This window comes from Homalodisca vitripennis, chromosome 5 (assembly GCF_021130785.1).
Source record: "Homalodisca vitripennis isolate AUS2020 chromosome 5, UT_GWSS_2.1, whole genome shotgun sequence".
Lineage (NCBI taxonomy): Eukaryota > Metazoa > Arthropoda > Insecta > Hemiptera > Cicadellidae > Homalodisca > Homalodisca vitripennis.
The window spans coordinates 70795864-70817444 of record NC_060211.1 but is presented as its reverse complement, the minus strand read 5'-3'; the positions used below and the strand labels follow the sequence as shown (position 1 = coordinate 70817444).

General features: G+C 33.3%; 1 protein-coding gene across 2 annotated transcripts in view; it reads right to left on the bottom strand.

Annotated features, from left to right (window-relative positions):
- Positions 1-20197: 20197 nt before the first annotated feature.
- LOC124362335 (retinitis pigmentosa 1-like 1 protein) overlaps positions 20198-21581 on the bottom strand; it is a 35357-nt gene continuing 33973 nt past the window's right edge. For both annotated transcript variants that reach the window (XM_046816753.1, XM_046816752.1), the window contains one exon: positions 20198-20311. In XM_046816753.1, coding sequence (XP_046672709.1) covers positions 20301-20311 — 11 coding nt within the window. In that variant the 3' untranslated portion in view covers positions 20198-20300. The remainder of the gene's footprint in view (positions 20312-21581) is intronic.

Sequence of the window (21581 nt, the reverse complement as noted above, 5' to 3'; positions counted from 1 at the left end):
TTTGAGGAATATAAATTAATCACAATTTTCTTTTATTTTCATTATAATTCCAATTTCTCTAATATAAATTACCAAGTGTAAAAGTAGGAACTAGAAATTAATTAAACATTGGGCTTTTGATATTTTGTTAAAACAGTAAGTGTATCATTATTTAAACTAATTTATTTAAAAAAATTTATTGTTACGTTTTTGTGTTATTAAAATTTTAAAACTGCCAGTGTAAGAGATTGACGAAGAAATGAACGATTTAAATTAAATTATATTGTATGGACGTTTTGATATTGAAATTGTTATAAACGGCATCCCTAATTAAATATTTTAATTTACTACAAACATATTTTAATTTAGTACACTATTAGAGTACAAAGGTAGATTACCATAAATCTATGTAATATTGTTCCGACTATCAATTTCATCAAAATTTCTTAATGAGTTATGCCTATCCTTACGATAGGTTTTATATAGATTTTCCCATTTGTATTCTGTCTTAAAATAAGATATATTTCCCCAACATACAAAAAGAATGAGCGTGTGCCACAACAGATGGTAAATTCAAAATTCGTTATTGAATAGTTTAATTATGAAAATTGAACTGAATTCCAGCATTTAAAGTTATAAAAATTGAATATTGGTCACCCTTTGAACCTAAAACCCTATTTATATAAATCCAGTTAGTACATGGGTGCTCTTTGTTAATTTTCAGCAAGACAGTTATTAATGATTAGGTATAAGATATGGAAAATGTTTAAGAATCAAATTGCTTGGAATGATTTAAAATTCCTAAAACCATTCCAAAAAGGGGTAAAATAGTCAAAACTTTGCACATGCCACCATTTAAATAGTTAATTAGGTTAAATAGGTTATTTGTTTAAAAAACCCCAATTTTTAACCTTCTAATAAGTTGAGGCAAATCAATCAAATTATCATAGTGGTGTAGAAGTCCTGTAGTTCCACCAACCTTTAGTTTTATATAATTAAAAATATACGTAACTTATCGTGTTCACAAGATAGCATTAAATGTTCGGATTATTATAATTTGGATTTTGAGGGTCATGGTAGGAAAAAATGCAAAACAATTCCGGAAATTCAATCTTGAGGGTTATGTAATAGACAGTTAAAAAAATAAAATCCTCTTAAAGACTTGCGTATATTTCATTTTAATTACATTTGTTCAGGCGGTACGTTTTATAGAACAATATTGCAATAAACCAATATCGGGAAATGCAGACATATCTTCAATGATTATAACCTTAATCCCCTCAGAATCATGCCTTTATTTGTAACATCATGGCATTCTACGAATGTGTAGAATTTTGGCTGATGCACAATATTAGACCAATGGTAAAATACTTAGATACGATAAGACCAGTAAGCTATTCGAAATACTTATGCCGTTTACTGTCACTTTTTCATGGTTAAAATATAAATTCCGGTCAATGTTTTGTAAAGGTAAAATTAAGCATCACAGAGAAAGATTTAAATCCCATTTCTTGATTCTAAATTGCGTCTGTACAAAGTTTCGATTCATATATACAGTAATAAATTATAAGCAATGGTGTGAAATTAGACAAATCTATTATTAAGTGAGTTTCATAATGAAAGTTCGGCGTAGAGTTGTATGAAATAAGTTGTTACCCAGCCTCTATTTATGAACATGTATTTATACTAACTATAAAGTAAAGAGTACGAAAAACGTTTAATTTTAACAGCATTTTGAATTTACTTATTATTTTATATTTTTTATCCTCATAGAGAACAAAAACAGTTTTTGGAAAATACGTGTGTCCTTATAAATAATAACGGCAGATATCTCGTAATAGTTTCAAGAATTAAAATGTTTTCTTCTAAATTTTTGAAAATTGTTGCGTATAGTAAAATTTTAGATATTGTAGGGTGTTACATCAATGACTGATTATACTGTCACTCACAACTGATAACATGTATTAAATCTCATATTTCAAGAATAAATTCCCAAAATTCATTGTACCCCTCATTGCAGCATTTCCCACATGGAATGAAAACAAGACAGCCATGCAGTTTTATTGTACGGTAATACATTGTTTGACTTTTATTAAAATATTTATGCAATTTGCTGTGTAAGGAATAACACAATTTTAACAGTTGAAATATATTATTATTTCTTACGTAGACTTATAACTCATAAAACGTTGAAATTTAATTGACATAGAGATAAAATTCAATAAATACCTAAGTACCGTTCAGTAGTGTGGCAGACCTACAACACATAAATTATATAATTAAAGAAGAAGAAAGTTGCGTAGTTTATTTACGTTGTGTAGACGTTACCTTGGGCGTCGCGGCGCTGGAGCAACAATGAGAACCGCTCATCGGTCGTCGGGGTATATGAGAGGCGGCGTCGGCGCAACCCCTTGCGGGGGCGGTGGTGTGGGGGCGGCACAACTTTCAACTATTTGTAACTTGCATAACAAATTTTGTAAAAGGATTTACGGGATCTTTATGTGGATAATACACACCAGAATATAATATGTAATATATGTATTATGTGAGTATAATTCTCTACTAATGAAAGCAGGAAAACCTGAAATAGTCAGATCGGCAGTGGAATTACCGTGAAAAATGTCTATTTAGTAAGGAATACTGAAATTTATATATTCGCAACTTGTTTGAAGTAGGTAAAATACTATGAAATATACTTCTAAAATTATTTTTAGAAAATGAAACGAATGTTGTCAGAAACATACTGGCGTCAAGCACGTGCACGTCTTCGAGTTTTGGTTATACTAAAACTTTTTATGAAATCGATGAGCCAACACAACCCCATTTAGATGTGGGAATAAACTTATCGTTTAAACCTAAAACAGACTAGCTCAAAAGATAACGAGAAATATTTTACGGAAAGATTGTGAACCCACTCTAACTTACTAAGATTTTTGTCTTACAAACCTAATTATATGTAACATATAGCAAAAATACATATAATTGATCAATTCCTATTTTATCGTTCCTTAACAAAGAGCACCTAGAAAAGGTTTTTTAAAACTCATTTTTAACACTCCAATGCTCTTTTTTACCTGATTTTAACCCGTCCTAAAAAATCACTGGCCTTTGAAAGGATCTCATAACACATGTTATATTACAATGTGGTAAACATACATTTGTATTTGACTAAATTACGTGCATAGTCTCTCTATGATTTGCAGTTAACTCTTCAATGCGCCAGTTAATATTGTCATATATTTGTTCAAATGACGTCCACATTCTAAATACACAAACTACCTAATAGTAGAGACGCTGAAAATTTGATTTATTTCGCATTTATAACTTAATACTTCTCAATTGGGTAAAATAAAACAGAGCATTTAGATGAATTAATCATTCATATGTTTTTGTAGTAATCGACCTTTGTACGGTAACATTTCAGGTAGAGGTTATATTTAAAGAGATCTAAGGATAAATCCATCAACGCCCTAGGTTGTCTCACCTCGGAGACTGCTTTTGTTCGCACATATTCTAATAAATATTTGTATCATAGGTTAACGTTGGCGCAAGGAAAATAATTCTTTTGAAAATACTAGTGCAATATATTATTGTTATGTCTGTCAAATACATGTTTAAATTCAACACCGATGAGAAATAATGCTGTATCATATCCCATACCTTAAGTAAAGTTATAGGTCAATATTTGAGAAGTTCGAGCAACATTATTCTAATCAATACGAAGCACTGACGTCTTAAGTGACACATAAAGATGCCCTTGGTCAGTACTTCTTATACTTCTAACTTCCAGATCTTATATAAAAGCTCAAACCTGGTTAGTTTCAATATAATGACTTGAAAATATAGAAAATACTGTATTTTAGGTAAGTGAAATAAACGTGCTAAAATTATATTTACCAACGACCGATGTGACTAGTCCTTCCGAAACGCGCTGTAGACTTGATCGAAGTCTGTGAGTACCGATCTGCCCACAAATATATTGCCGATCACAGGTTATTGCTTATAAAACCTGTGTGTGTCTAGTGTGTTGGTATTATTAATTGTATAATTTCGTTTATTTTAAATTGGGATTTCGCGCTGAGTTCCTATCAATACTGATGACAGAATGATACAATTGCTATTGTAGAATACTAAAACATAAATATATTTCAGATTTGTAAAAAATTATCTGAATTTAAATTTGTAAATATAAAACGATCCAAATAAAGATTGAGCCATTCATAATAGAAAAACTCAAACTAAAACACACACAAAATCAATTTTATACGAGTTGTTCTATCTCAATAACAGTTCGATATGGAAATATTTGTTACATGTCCATTTGGACTGTAGCTATTTAATTACTATACCTATTTTCTGCTCGTGGTATGTGTTAAATTCGAATACATTCCACTCGTGTAGGTCCTCTACGCGGCCTGAAACACGCGTAAACCGTACAGCTTACACGTCCCTTGTGTATAACTCTAATGGCTTTCAACCTTTGATATAAAGTTGGCACTCTATAAAGCGCTTGAGGGGACGAGCCGCGCTGTGATGAGATGTATGGAGTAACTTGAGGTGCTTATGAAATTTTTTACCTGCTTGCTATGATCAGATCTTGAAAATTTTCTAGCAAGAACCTTAGGGAACCTTAGGTCAGAAGATAATTTTGCTTTGCCAGAAGATCAGTGCTGCCTGTTTGACTCTCACTACGACCATTATTGGGGAGCGACAGACTTTAATGCCCAGCTGACTGTGCCATGCTATTTTCCTTTGAGACCAATATAGACCTACCTAGGCTATTCGGTTATTGTGTTCAGAAACCTTTGAGGAATGAGACAACAAATTAAGATAAAGTAAGTTTTAATGCAGACACTATGTTGAATTTTAACAATTTTTAATACGAGGTTTGACTGTGAACCTCGATAATATTGCTGTTATTATTGGCTGAGAGTTAGGTACTTATGAGTCTCTAAAAATTTCGTTTCTCTCTGTTTGTCCGCACGATATCTTGAAAACAAACTTACCTATAGACTTGAAATTTTGAACTAAGCTTCATTTCTACACAGGGGACGCTGAGTTAAAAGATGGTGCGTGCCACTCCTCGGGATTTACCTGAGCGCCAGCAAAATATTTTTACATCGGTCTTATTAGTGCCATCAAGGCAACGAGAAATAGCGGAGCAAATAATAATCACTCAAGCTGAGTACAATCATATGTGATTTTAACAAGTTACACATTAACACATGCAGATTAACGCATACAGTAAAAAGAAACATAATAGAGTGAAAGTCAATGTTAAAAGTGGGTGACAAGTTCTGATCTTAGCGTAATTGTGCGTTGTAGTTCTCCTCCTCCTTCACCGGAACTTATATTATTTAAACAATGCTGTGAAACCTAACTTGAACCCAAATATGAATGTATCAGTGACAAGATGTCTCAGTAAAGATTGTCTGCAGTCTTTACATTTTGCATGAAACTTCATTTCTTCATAGTCAAGATGAGCTCTACGGTGTTGCATGTCCAACCATGAACAACCATGAAATTTGCTAAAGCCTCATTGTGTATGGTAAGAGAAAGTAAAAAAAATATTTTTTGTATGATTTAAGTCTGCCTATTGGACCGCAGGACCTCTTGAGAATGAGGTAAGCTATAAGCTTGAAATTTCGCATGAAATCATAGCGAATTTTGTTATGTGACACTTGTTATGGCATAGTTTCTACCTTTTTTAGTTTACAGTCGAAAGATAAAAAAAACGTATTCACTGCCTAAATTCAAGTCTACTTTACTTAGGTATTTAGGATTGGTATAACTAGAATTAGACTGGGTTTTCTTTTAACATCTGTATGCCGGTCAAGACCCAGCGGAACTTTTAAACTTAAACCATTAAAATTATACTCGTCCACCATAACATAAGAGTTTGTCTACTTTTAGCGGTGTTTCTTTATTTATATAGTAATAATATTTTATGTAAAATTTATGTTTCCAAGTTTAATTTAACTTTAATAGTTTTTAAATTTGTTTTGATTGATTAAAGTTTTAGCTTTTGAAACTTTGCCAATATTATAATTAGAAAAAAAGAAATCAATAAATGAAATTGACCATTAGTTATTTAAAGTGTATATTCTTACAATTTAAATGGTTATTATATAAAACATGTTAATATTAAGATTTTAGGATTATTATTCTTACACAAATTATTGGTGATCTTTAATTTAATTGATGTTTCTGACAAACCAACTAATGTCCTTATATAATTTGGTGCTCTATAAGCGTTATTAATACAAATTCCATTTCTCTCATGTAAGCTACCGGTTTATTGTTAAATGATTTATCGGGTCGTTTTAGTGAGACAAATATATGTATGTGAGTTTCGCCTAAAACCAAACAATTAATGGTTCCAAAATTTCAGGGATGCCATGGATCATTTTAAATATTCGTGATTTCAATTCAACAGTGGAGGATGCTTAGATTTTTAAAGAATTTTAATCAGTTTCCGTAGATCAAATTCCTTACATTTACTAAAATTTACTCTTTTTCAGGATAAAACACCATCGCCTCGTGTGCTGCTCCATGTTTAAAGTTATGCCGACCGCCATAGCTTAATATCATACCGACCCGGAAGGTTTTATAACCTCTATAATGTATTCACAAATACCGCACGATATGAAAAGAGAAAGAATTCATTCTGGTAATAAAATTATTTTATAATAAATTTTGCTTAGCAGATTGTAAAATAATCAAAAGATTCTTATATCTAACTATTAATGACCACGTGTAAACATTTAAATAAAAATATTTGTTGTTATTTAGTTTTCCTATTAACCTATCCATTACTTTAGGAGACTGTATTGTTTTGGCAGTATCAATTATTTATCAGCACTTGCTAACAGTTTCAGTTTAAAGAATTTCAATTTTTTTTTTATTTGTTGATGGGAATAAACTAATAATTTGTATTGCATCATGTAATTTCACAATTACATCTTTTTATACTTTATTCATACCAAACAAGTAATATATGAAGGGTTTTTAATGCTGTATCGAAGGAAAAGTAATTCTGTTTTATTAGTTTACCTTCGACAACGGAAAAGAGCAACATTAACATACAAAATTGTAGCGGATTGTGGAAGGTGATGTTACCCAAATCTGATGTAATTATTAACTACTGTTTATGGATTTTATATATAGGATATACTCGTATATCCTTCTGTTTTTATTGTATTATCTTTAAATGTTGTCCAAGGATCCGGTGATCTATTATTTACCCCCCCCAAAGTTTTATTCTATTGGATAAATTTATCAGCAATAGAAATATATAGTTTGAATAGATGCGAAGGTAGATGCAGAAAAGAGGGCGTAACCATGCTACTAGAATGTTGGCTTTTAAGGATGGATTTAAGATAAAGTTTATTGAAATGGAGGTTTCTACGTCAGAAATAAGAAGTTTTGTTATTTTAAACACAATTTGTATGATTGACAAGTCATACTACATAAACTGTATAAAACATTGTACATCTATTCTAGTATTAAAATATATTCATGTCAAAAATGTGCAGATTTAATTGAAAAATACTTTAACAAGATACTTAATAAGAGTTATTAAATGAATTATTGTGAAATTATTTAACCTATAATTTAAGTGTTTAAAAATAATTATTTTCATTTTACTTAACACAGTATTTAACAGCAAGCTTAATGTTATAGTTTAGTTAAAATTAAAATTAACAATAAAAAATCAATAAAATATAGCATATATTACAATAACAAATAGTATTGTAGAAAACAATAATAAATATAAAGCTAACAAATAGTTTCTTGCATAGTTAACTAAAAAACTTAAAGTACTAATATCACAGACCAAAATTTCTTCCACAGAATAAAAAATTTATTCTTGAGAAATGTTTCTGATATTCTTTTAAACCTAGTTAGAGAAACAGGCCATTCTTATTTTGGTAAATTTATTAAAGAATTTTGTTTTGTGTAAATAGTTCTGGTTTTTTCTAGTCCAATGATAACTTGTTCTTGTAAAATAGTTGTGTTTTGTCTTACCTGATATGAAGTTCATTTAGTAACTCTCAAAATTACAAAATATGTACAGGTTTGGAACAGTCATTATTTTATTCTCTTCAAAAATAGATAGACATGAATGGCTTTTATAGTCGAATAGATACAACTTCCGTATCGGCGTGCTCGGGCCTTCTGACGTTGAGTGAGAGGGAGAACTGCCTAGTTGGCTACCTGACCAATAGGAGCGAGGAGCGTCTAGCATAGCTGCAGGCACTGTTGCCACATCGCACCGCGGCGACCGCTTCTCTGCGCAGTCTTCAAGTGCTACTAGAGTGACTACTTCGAATTTACTGCAGGGGGCGGTGTTTGAAGTATTTTGACAGCCCCCGCAATAAATATATTTGTGCTGTGAGTGTAATATTAGGTTTTCAGAGTACCCAAATTATTTGTCCTTCACGATATCCGAATTATTAAGTAGTTGTAGATTATTATATAGTATAATGGTAACATATTCATATCGCACATATTTGTGTTAAATTAGAGAAATTTCGTTTCTGATTACTAGTGTAAACAATCAAAAGACAACACACTGACGCGTTGTTTGTTGGTAAGTACGCTGGCGCGCACCGTCTGATGTTCTCTTCTCAGTGTTCTGCGAGAAAGTGACCGCTCACGGCAGTGCCCGCACCAACGCGGCAACACCGCGGCATCAGTCTCCCCACTGCTCGCTGCCCCTCCACATCGTTCCAATACGGAAGTTATATCTATTCGACTATAAAGCCTTCCTAGGGCTAAAAAGGTAATTCCATACCTCAAACGGGAGTGAAAGAAAGAATAATAAGCCGATATTATTATTTAAACACACACACACACACACACACACACACACACACACACACACTTTCTTAATTTTCATAGTAGAAAAATAAATCTTGATAATTTTTTTAGGTAAATACTCTACATTACAATTTTAACCTACGATCAAGGTGCATACCGAACAACTTGACTGGTTGACTGGTTTTTAATTGTATGAAGATATTGTCTTTTCAGGCTTTTGGCAATTTATTATTAAAAAATTTGCTTCGAAGCGTTCTAGGGCCATATTTAGAGCTCGTTTCTCTTCTTTGAATAGTCCATTCAAGTTTATATTATATTTAAGGAGTGTGGTATCATATGCATATACAACTGATGAGCAGCAGTACTGACTGACGTCTTCGATGATATGGATATGGATGATATTATAAACGTCTAGGATAACGAGGGTGTAGTGAAAGGATTTAATTTGACTTTCAAAGCTGGATTATTTCAAATTACGTACATAGTCAAGACTGACATCTCGTAAAGTTGTAGAGTAGTCTGATTGCAAGTAACGGACTTACAATACTAAGACACCACCCAGTAAAAAAGTTTGATCTTATTCATTCATTTCGCTCATCTTATGCACCTAAAACTATGCATCTAGGTATATTCACATCTTGAGTTGATCGTTATAAATATTATAATACAATTATGTAACTTAAGAAGACCTCACTGAGTTTGTACAATCAGCGGATGGAAAATTCATACGAATGTTGTTGGATAAACTGTGAGATTGGTAAATATTCACAACTTTGGTTGAGCTTACAAAGAATTCTCTAGATTGGATTAAAAAGTGTTCCAACCAACAAACCAACCAATGTTCTTTTGATGTATCGTGTTCTCTAAAACCACACACAAATTTACCAAAGAACTCAACCAACTCCAGTTATAGAACATGGTAATAAACAACTTGTAGTTAAGAATAGTGCATTAGAGTATCTTTGTGCGAGGTGATAGACGTAAGCGATGGTCCACCATAATAACAACGACAAGTTATGATCTGTAACATATCAGACAACGGAAGAAAAATAGAATAATAAGGTTTAAAAATAGAAGACTTAACCATATGAGTGACAAATATAATAACTATATGCTAAAATAACAATTTTTATTGGCTTTAAACTTTTAAACTGGAGTATATATACTAATCACCTCATTTGTGTTTATGTTGAATTTGTTTAAAACTGTTAAAATATGGTTACAAATCTTAAGTTATAATCTATAATTGTATTTTCAACTTGTTGAAATTTTGTAATTGTGAGCAATACAGTACATGCGCTTATGCAATGATATAAATTCATCTGAGAAGTTTAAATGTGTAGCTTAACCTAAAGTGCTACTACAGAGCTTTAGGATTGTGATATTACATGATACGTATATTTACAACAGTCTGTGTCTATATCTGCCTAGAACTGCTCCTCTGTGATTGTATTTATACATTAATTACTAGGATTGAATACTCTGACGAACAGTAGAGGGTTTTTTCTTTGATTGCGATGACAGTAAAAACTAAAGCTTAGTGACAGAATATAAAACTTTTCCTCAGGTTGAATATATGTAGTAAGTCTAGTTGTAATCGTCAGGAATACAACTACTACTACTAGTTTGATATTAAAATGGTGAATATTTATCGAAGAAATTAAATAAAACGTAAAATTACTAAGTAATATAAGCCTTCTTAGGCCTTTCTAGAGAAGATACCTTAGGTTTGATCTTTAAGTTTAAGAACAAAGCTCCTTTCGAAAGCAACAAGTGACTTCAATGTTTTATAACAAATTACAAAATGTTTATATATAAGATAATCTAGTTTTCATGTCAAATGACAGGAGTAGAACATTTTGAATACAATTTCAAACAGTGATGGCTAAGATTTAGTGGACCATCGCTAACTACCCGTGAACGCCTGAAGTTTCACAGTTTCTAAAGTTGTATATGACCTTTTGTGTAATGTATCAAACTTCGCCTACATGTCTGTCGATGCATCTTGATGATATGCTCTATTTGTTTAAATTATAGTTAGGAATTTATCATATGTTTTCTACTTAGTAAACATATTTTTATTTTTTGGGAATTATAATGTCTAACTATTATTCATATTTCATGACACATGGACAGCACATGTTGCTTTTAATTAATCTGTTTAAGATTAAAGGGGTTGGTTTATTTTCGATTTGAGTCTCATCCATGATGCACTGCGATTTTTGAATTACTTTGGAGGCAAAATATTGATGTACTAAAGTGATCAGCTCAGTTAAAAAAAAAGAAGATATTTCTGAGACAGATTCATCCGATCAACGCAATAGAAGTGTACTATCGGTTTTATGTTCCTGTATATTTCGAAATTATTTTAAGGTAGTAGCTTTAGTGATTTAAATTCATATCAGATAAATAAATTGATAGAGTGTAATAAGAAATAAATAAGAAGTGTATATTTTCTAAATGGTGTATGCTTCTTTGGAATAAGCAAGAGCTAAAAATCTTCTAAAACTAGTTTACAAATATGAACAAATAATTCTAGTAGAATACATTTTTTACACCTAGATTAATATTTTTAGGTTAGATGTGAAGGTTAGATGTGAATAGGTAAAATATATTTGGAATATAAGTAAAGTAATCGATAACACTTGCAAAATAATATGGTTATTGTTATTTTATTGACATTCATTTCGTATAAATAAATTAAATAATGAATTAATGATGCATTCCAGGTCATAATTAAAATTACAATGTTTATCACTAGTACAGATTTATAAATAGGAAATCAATTTTGACATCTTTAATAACACTTACTTTGCGCGTTCGTTAACACCACTTAAACCACTTATTGTAACTTATTTTATTTTTATGATTAATACAATGCATATATAGTCGCCACTTATGGTTTTGTATATTAAAATCTCTTAATGGATGAACTACATGACTTTTTAAGATTTTTAGGTGGAAATCAGGTAGTTAAATGAAAAATTTATAAATTTGTAAATCAGTATATCAGATTTTGGGTAGCTGATAAATACGTTTAAAAATATAAAATTATGTAGTTACAGTAAGTTTTTCCCGTACGATAACTGATAACTTAAACACAATAATAGGTCTAGGGAAAAGGAAAAGCAAGCGGAAAGAAATAGGAACTAAGGATATTAAAAGTATTGGGAGTACATTAAAGCGATTGGGAAAAATTAAATTAAATGCGGAAATGTTAAAATATCGAGCTGGACTGATTTGATTTGCACGCAAAGGGCCGTAAATGGCATTTGCGGAGCGGACAGTTATGTACTGTAGTACTGTATTGATATGTCATTTATATATCACTAATTTAAATTCGAATTAGTGAAATATTATGTATTTATACTTTTTGTATATGACAAGCTATATGGTAATTTTAAATATCTAACGTGATTAATAAAAATTCGTCGAATAATTTAATATTTGGGATGGAATCTTGAACCTAGTTCTGAATGTTCGGAAGTCATCTTTTGCATCATATTTATTTTACTTCCTTTCTATAAGCAGACACGTAGACAACGAAAGCTTAGCTTTTAATAAAATAATGTGATCAACTATTGAGGTTATAATACTGGTTCTTACGTGCGTTTCAGCATAATGGAGTTGAATCCACACAGCAAAACAAGCCTAATGAGATAAACAAGTACGACCATTCCAGTAATTGAAGGGAGATTAAATTGTTTCTATTACAGTTCAAAGACTTTTGCGCTCAATTTAAGAATATTATTAACAATATCAATTTAATTTTGATAGTAACAATTTTGTTAGCTTTCATAATATTCTTTGTACTTTTAGCCTTTAATATATACCGACTTTTAATAATTTTCTCCAGAAATAAAAACTAAGTATGCGATTAAATGAACAAAACTACTTTTATAAACCCTTATAAACGAGTATTTTTAATGTTGCATGAACTTAATAAGGATTTACCCCTTATACCGGTAGGATTTTCCCATAGGCCGTAATAGGCTTCTCAGTATTACGTATTAAAAACCTATATATATATATATATATATATATATATATATATATATATATATATATATATACTTTCTTTATCGGGACAACAAGGCAAACTCAACTATGGCACTGGAAATATTTTAGATCGAAAGTAGATTTCAAGAGCCGGAAGAACATGCATTTTCCGAAGCAGATTCCCTATAAGTTTGTAGCTTGTTGATCGGGACAATAAGGCAAACTAAACTGTGGCACCCTAACTGAATTTAATCGGCCGTAAGTTGGCTTCTCAGTTCTAAGTGTGTATATTTTTTAATGTTTGTAAGACCTGTGTATTTGTTTGATTAGAGGTAATAAGGCAGACTTAGCTGAAATTATGGAAATATAATTAATTTAAACTAGAAATGCCCCTAGACGTGGAAAACTCGTGTTTTCAGAGTTATATAGAATACTGATACTCTTAACCATGAACACTTAAAATCAATCTTATACATAGGCTACTTTAAAAAATTATATTTAAAGTGGGACTTTATTATATTGCAAAACACACACACATATATATATATATACATATATATAAAACACAAATTAAGATTAATATGAATAAACACAGTCGATTCGAGTCTTTTCTATAAGTGACTTTCAATTGATCCACGACATGTGTAAAGAATTCTTTATTTTGGAGAGATATTGTTGGGGTTACGTATATTATGATACTCGTTATCTAGCAATATTTATCCAGATGCATACTGACGTAATGCATGTTGTTGAAGACTTAAGATCATATCTGTCGGTCTTGCGTGCCGTCAGTGGGTGCCAGCAAACAGTATCATGGTGCTACAAATACACCGTATAGACTTTAATTATCACCTAAAAGATAATTAAATCATAGTTCACATTTTAAAATCTGCACGTACTCTTTGAGTAACGTGCGACATTGCTCGGGAGCAATATAATACATACGAAGTGAAAATCTCTAAGTGTTAACACGGCATCCAGGCAATGTTGAGGTATTTGAAATACAGACAATTGACATTTGACTCCAATTTTGAAACTACTTCAGAGCCATTGAATATCGTATTGGAAAGACCAGTTGGTGGAATGGGGGGGGGGGGTGGTTTGTGAGAGAGTACTGAACAGGGTATATTTGGTTTCGTAGATTCTATTGTTTCAGTTGTTAATATGGAAAGTTCACAGGAATGGTGCAGGAGTCTGAGATCGTAGCTCTTTAGAAGTCAATACGTATGAGAACATGAATGTATATGCATAATTCCAATTATGTAAATAAAATTAAAAATTCCTTTACAACAGAGCTGAAGTTCCTTAAAAGTCCTGTCCGCCACTTAACCTTTAATGTGATAGAGATGTTCTAAGGCAATAGGGGTAGGTTTCTAAAGTCTGAGACCTTAGTCATTTCGTACTGTTATTCCTTTAGTTAACATGAATTTCTGTATACTAATATAAAAAATTATAAATAAATGGTCAGATGACTTGAGATCTACAATTATAGAAGTGACCACTACGATATACCATATGTTTGTTTCCAAACATATCAAGTTATTTAGTTTGATAGGTTACAAGTTTTTCTAATTTTTAAAACCGTTATTAATATTACCGGATATATCAAAATTGGAATGTCTTAAAAAATAAATACCCATCTTGTTTCGACATAATGATGCAATAGAACGTGTTGTATCTAAGTTTACGCAATGTTTGCTGGTCCCAGAAGCAAGCTGAGGTTGTTATTACGTTCACCGGCTGATGTTTAACCTGCTCACTGTTGCCGTTCCCCGCTGAGGGATTGAAAAGTGCGGTCTACCATGATACTGTACTTCTGCGCTGCCTGTGTAGTTTGGGAATGAATTGCTTTGTCTCCATTCAACCCGACTGAATGAGCTTTCACAGAGTTCAAAAACGCAGTTAAACTACTTGCATTATTAAATAAAAACCGCACTGGCATTAATCTTATGTATTGCATTTTTCAAAGTTTTATTAATACTTATTAATATAAAATTAAAAATTTTTTTAGAAAAAGAAGGAAATTGAGAGAATTATTACATTTACCTAATTTAATAATAATTTAAAAATTTTAAAAGATTCTTTTCAAAAGTGGTAGTAATGTACTTCTGTAAATTATAATTTGAAATATATCTCCGGATACTCGGATAGTTTTTTCCTCTAAGGGGCTCTAATTTTCTGGAGTTTGTTTATGTAAGCATTGTGGTAATGTTGATGGCTCATTATCAAGCTCTGGAATCATAGATAAAAAAGTAAATAAAATGAAGTAGCTGGATGTTAAATCAAAATTTATTTTATTCTTCTCTGTTTCAATAAGTACCTGTATACCTGTATGTTTTTGAGCCCCATTAACCATTCCCGATAATGAAGTGTCATCATCACATTTTGAGTGGACGTTCTGATGTGTTCACATAGCACCACTAAGCTGACACGAGTTAAGCAATTTACATACTAGCTAAATTAATCCTTCTCTAATCCCTAATCAGTCCAGGTAATGGAGTGAATGTACTACACTATGAGTATATAGACTACTACACGTACTGATGTGTTCACATAGGACCACTAGGCTGTTAAGGGTTTAAGGCAACGTGATAGGAAAATGAAATGGCATACGTTTCTTCGTGAGCATTATAAGAAAGCATGAACAGCATTGTTGCAGCATTTTACGACATTTAAAGTACTCTCTGAGGTTTTACTCTCTGATGCTTTTGGAATATGAAAAATTCCGGTTCCTAAAAAACAACGGCCTAAGTGGCTTCATGACACCGCGAGCTTTTAATACTTTCACTTAGGCCTTTAGATGACAATCTGAGAATATCTAGCCAGTGGGAGTTCCTATATTATAAGGCCTCTTTGAAACGGAGTGTCCAGCCTCTGAGAGCTCCCGATTTACGAATATATAGTCTTTAGTAACTAACCAATTTTTGAAAATTTCCATAACTAGACGCTCTTGGTCTATGGGAGTCTTCATATTGTATGAATTTCAGGTCAGTGGGAGATTATAGTTACTTGGTATGATCAGAGTTTGGAAGTCTCCAGTCACTGGAGATAGAGTTATGTGAGATAAAAATCTTTGATTCAAGGTATTTTCTTGTCAGAAGTCCACTGAAAAATCCTTTCTATTTTGGGTGCATATAAGAAACCACTTCATACATCTTTAAGTCATCCATACCATCTGTGATAAAAATTGCCAGGGTAGATATCTAGAGGCTTTATTTTTTCCACTCTAATCACATGTTAACTTTCCATGATTGACATTTACTCCGCATAATTGTCATGTTACTTTTGGTTACAAATAAGATTTCATGCCTTACGTACAAGCTAGTTGTGAAGCACTAACACTTGGGTCCAAACATTTAATGTTCTTCAAAAATTTTGTACCAAAAATGTTTATGGAATCAATATAGAAAATAAGACCCAGAAATTCATTAGAATCGTTGACTGGTTAAGCGGATGTATCCGCTTTAATTTAATGTAAAGAAATTGTACTACCTAAAATATCAACGATATGGTTACTTCTAGCTTTTAAATCGTGAGATTTTAATATTATTGCCAATCTCTAAATATCATGAGGATCATTATTGGTTCCTTTGTAATATAATTCATATGTTAAACATGGGGGGTGAAGGTGTTCGCGTCCGTAGCTTGCTACACGTGCTCCCTGGGTAACGCTAAACGAACAGCAATTTTTGGTAGCTGGACCGTCACTCTTGTGATCTCCCAGTTATGGCAGCTATCGAAGACCAAACAAACGGTCCTTCTCAGGGCCAAACAAATACTGATTTTAAAAATATTGGCTCTCTTTTAAATATATGTTATTTTAACGCCGAGGGTCTTAGCAGATCTAAATGTGAGTGCCTAAGCAAAATTATGATAAAGAACAACGTCGATGTCCTAGCACTCCAGGAGACTCACATTGAGAATTCTAACACCTGTGAAAGAGGCAATATCCCTGGATATACACTTTTAGAAGCCATTGGCCACAGAAAATACGGAGTGGCAACTTATGTTAGGCAGGGCATCGATGATGTGTCCCCGATTTACAAGAGCTGTGATGACGATATTTTTGTACTGGCGGTGAAAGTGTCAGAAACAGCTATAGTAAATGTCTACAAACCACCTAATGACAATGGTCTGACACAGTACTTCCCATATTTGGAGACCCCGTCCTTTACATTGGGGACTTTAACAGTCATCACAGCTCGTGGGGATACTCATCGGATGACGAAAATGGTACGAGTTTAACTAGTTGGGCTGAAAATAACAACTTAATATTAATACATGATGCCAAAGACGCTCACACGTTTTATTCAGCCCGCTGGCGTCGTGGTTATACTCCAGACCTATGTTTTTGCTCTTGTGACCGCTCTCTTAAGCCTTTAGCAGTTGGGAGGAAAGTTCTTGGTGCCTTTCCTCATTCTCAGCATAGGCCTGTGCTTATTTCAGCCGGAATCAAGATTCCTCTTGTAAGATCCTTCCCTCGGCCTCGTTGGAATTTTAACAAAGCTGATTGGAAAGCCTTTACATCCAGGCTTGATGATGGCATCAGGTTCATCTCTCCCACGATAAGAAACTATGACCGGTTCACAAAGCTAGTCCTGGCTACTGCTAAACTGTGCATTCCACGAGGATTTCGAAAGAGCTATGTGCCAGGTTGGAGTCAAGAGTGCGAGGACCTTTACAGTGAGTTCAATGACACCGGGAATACAGAAACAGCTGATCGGCTGCTACAATCTCTTGACAAAGCAAGAAGAGAAAAGTGGGTACACACAATGGAAAATCTTAACTTCACCCATAGTAGCTGTAAAGCTTGGTCCCTCTTGAGAAAGCTCTCCACCGGCAAGCCTTCGACGAACAGTTCTGTGTCACATCCGAAACCCTGTGCAATAGCAAAGCGTATTGTTGCTTTGTCCAAGTCAAATCGCTACCCATCTGACAAGCTGGTTAATTACATTTGAACTTGATGAAATTGAAGTGGCCATCTCCGCTCTGTCAGTTGGGAAGGCAGCCGGTATCGATAATGTCTTCCCAGAATTCATAAAGTACTCAAGAATCAAAGTTAAATACTGGCTTCTTACGGTGTTCAACGAAATACTGGCTACAGGTAACCTGCCCGCAGCATTTAAAAGATCTAAAATAATCGCCGTTTTGAAGCCCAACAAAGACCCAGAGCGTATTGAGAGCTATAGGCCCATAGCCCTGTTGAGTGTGTGTTATAAGCTGCTGGAGAGGTTGATCTATAATAGAATATTTCCCATTCTCAATGCCAGCGTAACTGCTGCGACCAGGTGCTTGCGCTAACAACTTTTATTGAGAATGGTTTTGAAAAGAGAACAAAAACCTCTACAGCCTTTATAGACCTCACTGCAGCTTACGACACTGTCTGGAGAAAAGGCCTTTTAGTAAAGCTTTATAATCTAATTCCTTGCCCTTTCCTTCTGCGGCTTCTTAATTCAATGATCACCGACAGGCTTATAAAAGTATGCCTTGGCCGTGAGGAAAGTTCTTTCAGGCAACTTAAAAATGGCCTTCCACAGGGCTCAGTACTTGCTCCTTTGTTGTTCAACGTGTACTTTGCCGACATCCCGACAACGTTATCCAGAAAGTTTATTTATGCGGATGATATTGCCTTAGCCTACCAACATAAGGACATAAAGAAAACAGAACAGGCACTCACTGATGATCTTTCAGTCCTCGCAGATTATTTTAGAGCCTGGAAGCTAAATCCAAATCCTACTAAAACTGAAGTATCATGTTTCCACCTAAATAACAGACTGGCGAACTACAAGTTAAATGTAACTCTTGATGGTGTCAAATTGAAACATAATGAACATCCGCAGTATCTGGGAGTTACCTTAGACCGATCTCTCACTTTTAAAAGTCACCCTCAAAAGTCAGCAGCAAAGCTGAAAACAAGGGCTAATATAGTACAGCGTTTTGCTGAATCAACTTGGGGAGCCAACGCAAAAGTACTGCGTACCACTTCTCTGTCCCTTGTGTACTCCGCTGCTGAATATTGTGCTCCTGTGTGGCTTAATAGTGCACATATGCGAGAGGTCGATGTCGTTCTTAACAGGGCCATGAGGACAATTACTGGAACTCTCATGGCAACACCAACACCTTGGCTCCCAGTGCTGAGCAATATAGCACCACCTGAGATTAGACGCAAAGAGGCTCTTCTGAGAGAGTTCAATAAGATCGTGTCCATTCCCGAATTGCCCGTTACGCGTGATCTTCCTCAGCAAGATAGCCGGCTCAAATCACGCAAGCCATCACTACGAACAGCATCCCAGTTGATAGAGGAGAACTTTACGCCTAATGCTAACTGGGCGTCATCCTGGGAATCATTCGATAGACGGAACAAGTTCTTGATATCCGATCCTACGGAAGCAGCGGGTGGCTTGGAAATTCCTCGAAAGGAATGGGTTTTATTGAATCGTTTTCGAACTGGGGTTGGGAGAAGCAATCACTGAAAATTTAAGTGGGGTATTACTGACGACCAGACGTGTGATTGTGGCGCAAACTCTCAGACAATGGAGCACATTGTAAACGACTGCCCTTTGCGATTGTTTTCTGGTGGTCTGGCTGGTCTAAGTGGTTTAGAGGATGGGTCTCTAAACTGGCTCAGTAATTTGGATTTGGCTTTGTGACGGGAGATCTTAATATTATTTTTAATTTATGACTCAAGAACTTTGTTCTCACGTAATTTGTAATAATTGTAATTTTAAATTTATTTATTTATGGATAGCTGCCTTTGTCCCCCATACGATATATATATATATATATATATATATATATATATATATATATTCATTAAATTTGTATAAATGGCAATAGCTGAATTTAATTTATTTCAATAAACATTGAATCGCAAAAAGTACTTGCTCCGCCGGGACTCGAACCCGGATCTCTCACTTGCCGGGTGAATGTGGTACCATTACACCACAGAGCCCTCACTTTTTACGATTCAATTATTTTGTATTTGGCCGTTTCTTTCACATATGTGTTTAATTAACCAAACTAACATATGATCGGAAGACCAAATACCTGTCAAAGGACTTCTATTTACATTCATTAAATTTGTATAAATGGCAATAGCCGAATTTAATTTATTTCAATAAACATTGAATCGCAAAAAGTACTTGCTCCGCCGGGACTCGACACACACACACACACACACACACACACATATATATATATATATATATATATATATATATATATAACAAATAATTTTTATCGAAGGTTTGATTCCGAGGCGTTTTTGTTTGTTGCGCTGTACAGAAGCGATTGTTGAGTATGTATTGTATTGTTGAATATTGTCTACAAATTTGTAGCTGAGCACAAGGTCAGTGGAGCCACTAGCTGCAAATTAAGGGAAAAGGCAAATAAAGACTTTTTAAAACAAAACGAGTGTTTATTCACATAGAGTTACAAGACAGATGAAGTTGTCGTGGCCGGTAGTACGATGGGTGGCACGACGAGCTGGCGCTGGGATCCTAGGCTGTGGCTACAACAAAAACAGATCCAATCTGCTAGAGTGTTTTGGCAATCTTCATACTAATGGGTATAGTGATTAGTACACAACTTTGAGTTAATCAACAATAAATATCTGGTTCTAACTAACCTTTAAGTAGGTTCTGATCTGAAAGGTTGGTTTCTGGAACCACAACACCATCAATGTTTATTTCATGTATTCGAAGAATTTTAATGTTAGAAAAGTTTTTATTGGTTTTTGCTCTTTTGTAAATATTACTATTAACACGTATCAGCGCACCTAATCAGACTATGATGAGCATTTATACATGAAATCTTAAATCGTTAGTAGTAGGTATGACGTAACACGATTTATATTACTTAATTTGATGCGTAAACCAGCAGGTTCACGTTCTGTATAAATTGCGACTGAGATTCACAATACTATTGTATTTAATATTTTAATACTAATAATAAAAATAACCAATAGTTTCTGAATCAATTTTGCTGGGTAATAATTCAGAATAATTTGGAGTAGGTCTTTTCTAAGAACAGTAGCATTTTATATTATATATTTATATTTGCTGTAGCATATATATATTACATACATACTGGATTGATTGTAAAATGTAACAGGTATTTCAACATTTGGATCAGGACATCAAAACAAAAAGATGAGTCATTTGAGTAAAATCACGAACGAAACAGTCATCGTTGTGTCCTCAAAATTGAACAAATATCTTATAAGTACTTCTGTATAATATGCCATATCCTTGGTATAATGTTTTTAACAATATTTTTCTTCAAATTTCACTAAAATAAAAGCATCAAAAATATTCTGCTTTGCAGAATTAAAGATTATACCAACCCAGTCATGTGTATTATGAACGTTTTTTTCATTAGGTTTTGACGAATAAAAAGTGTTTCCAAAATAAACAATCTGACAGACAGACTGTAAACCGAAAGAAAAATAAAATTTGTAAAAACGATTTTCTTTATTATACGAAGTTCTTTAAAATCAAAATATTACTATTTAATTCGATAACTAATCAGATCAAAAAGTATTGCAGAAAAGTACATAAAAATATTTTATTTTAGGAATACGCGATTGGTACTATGATTATCATCCAATCATAATACCGGAAGTTTTCTGGTTTACAACTTATCAGCAAATTATTAAAAAGAATCTTGAACATTTTTGGCATCGGTATAGATAGCCTTCTTAAGTCAACAGTCAATAAAATAATAGAGAAAAAAAACTACTTCAGTTTAACGGGTGGTTGACAGTGAGGTCGACATGTTTC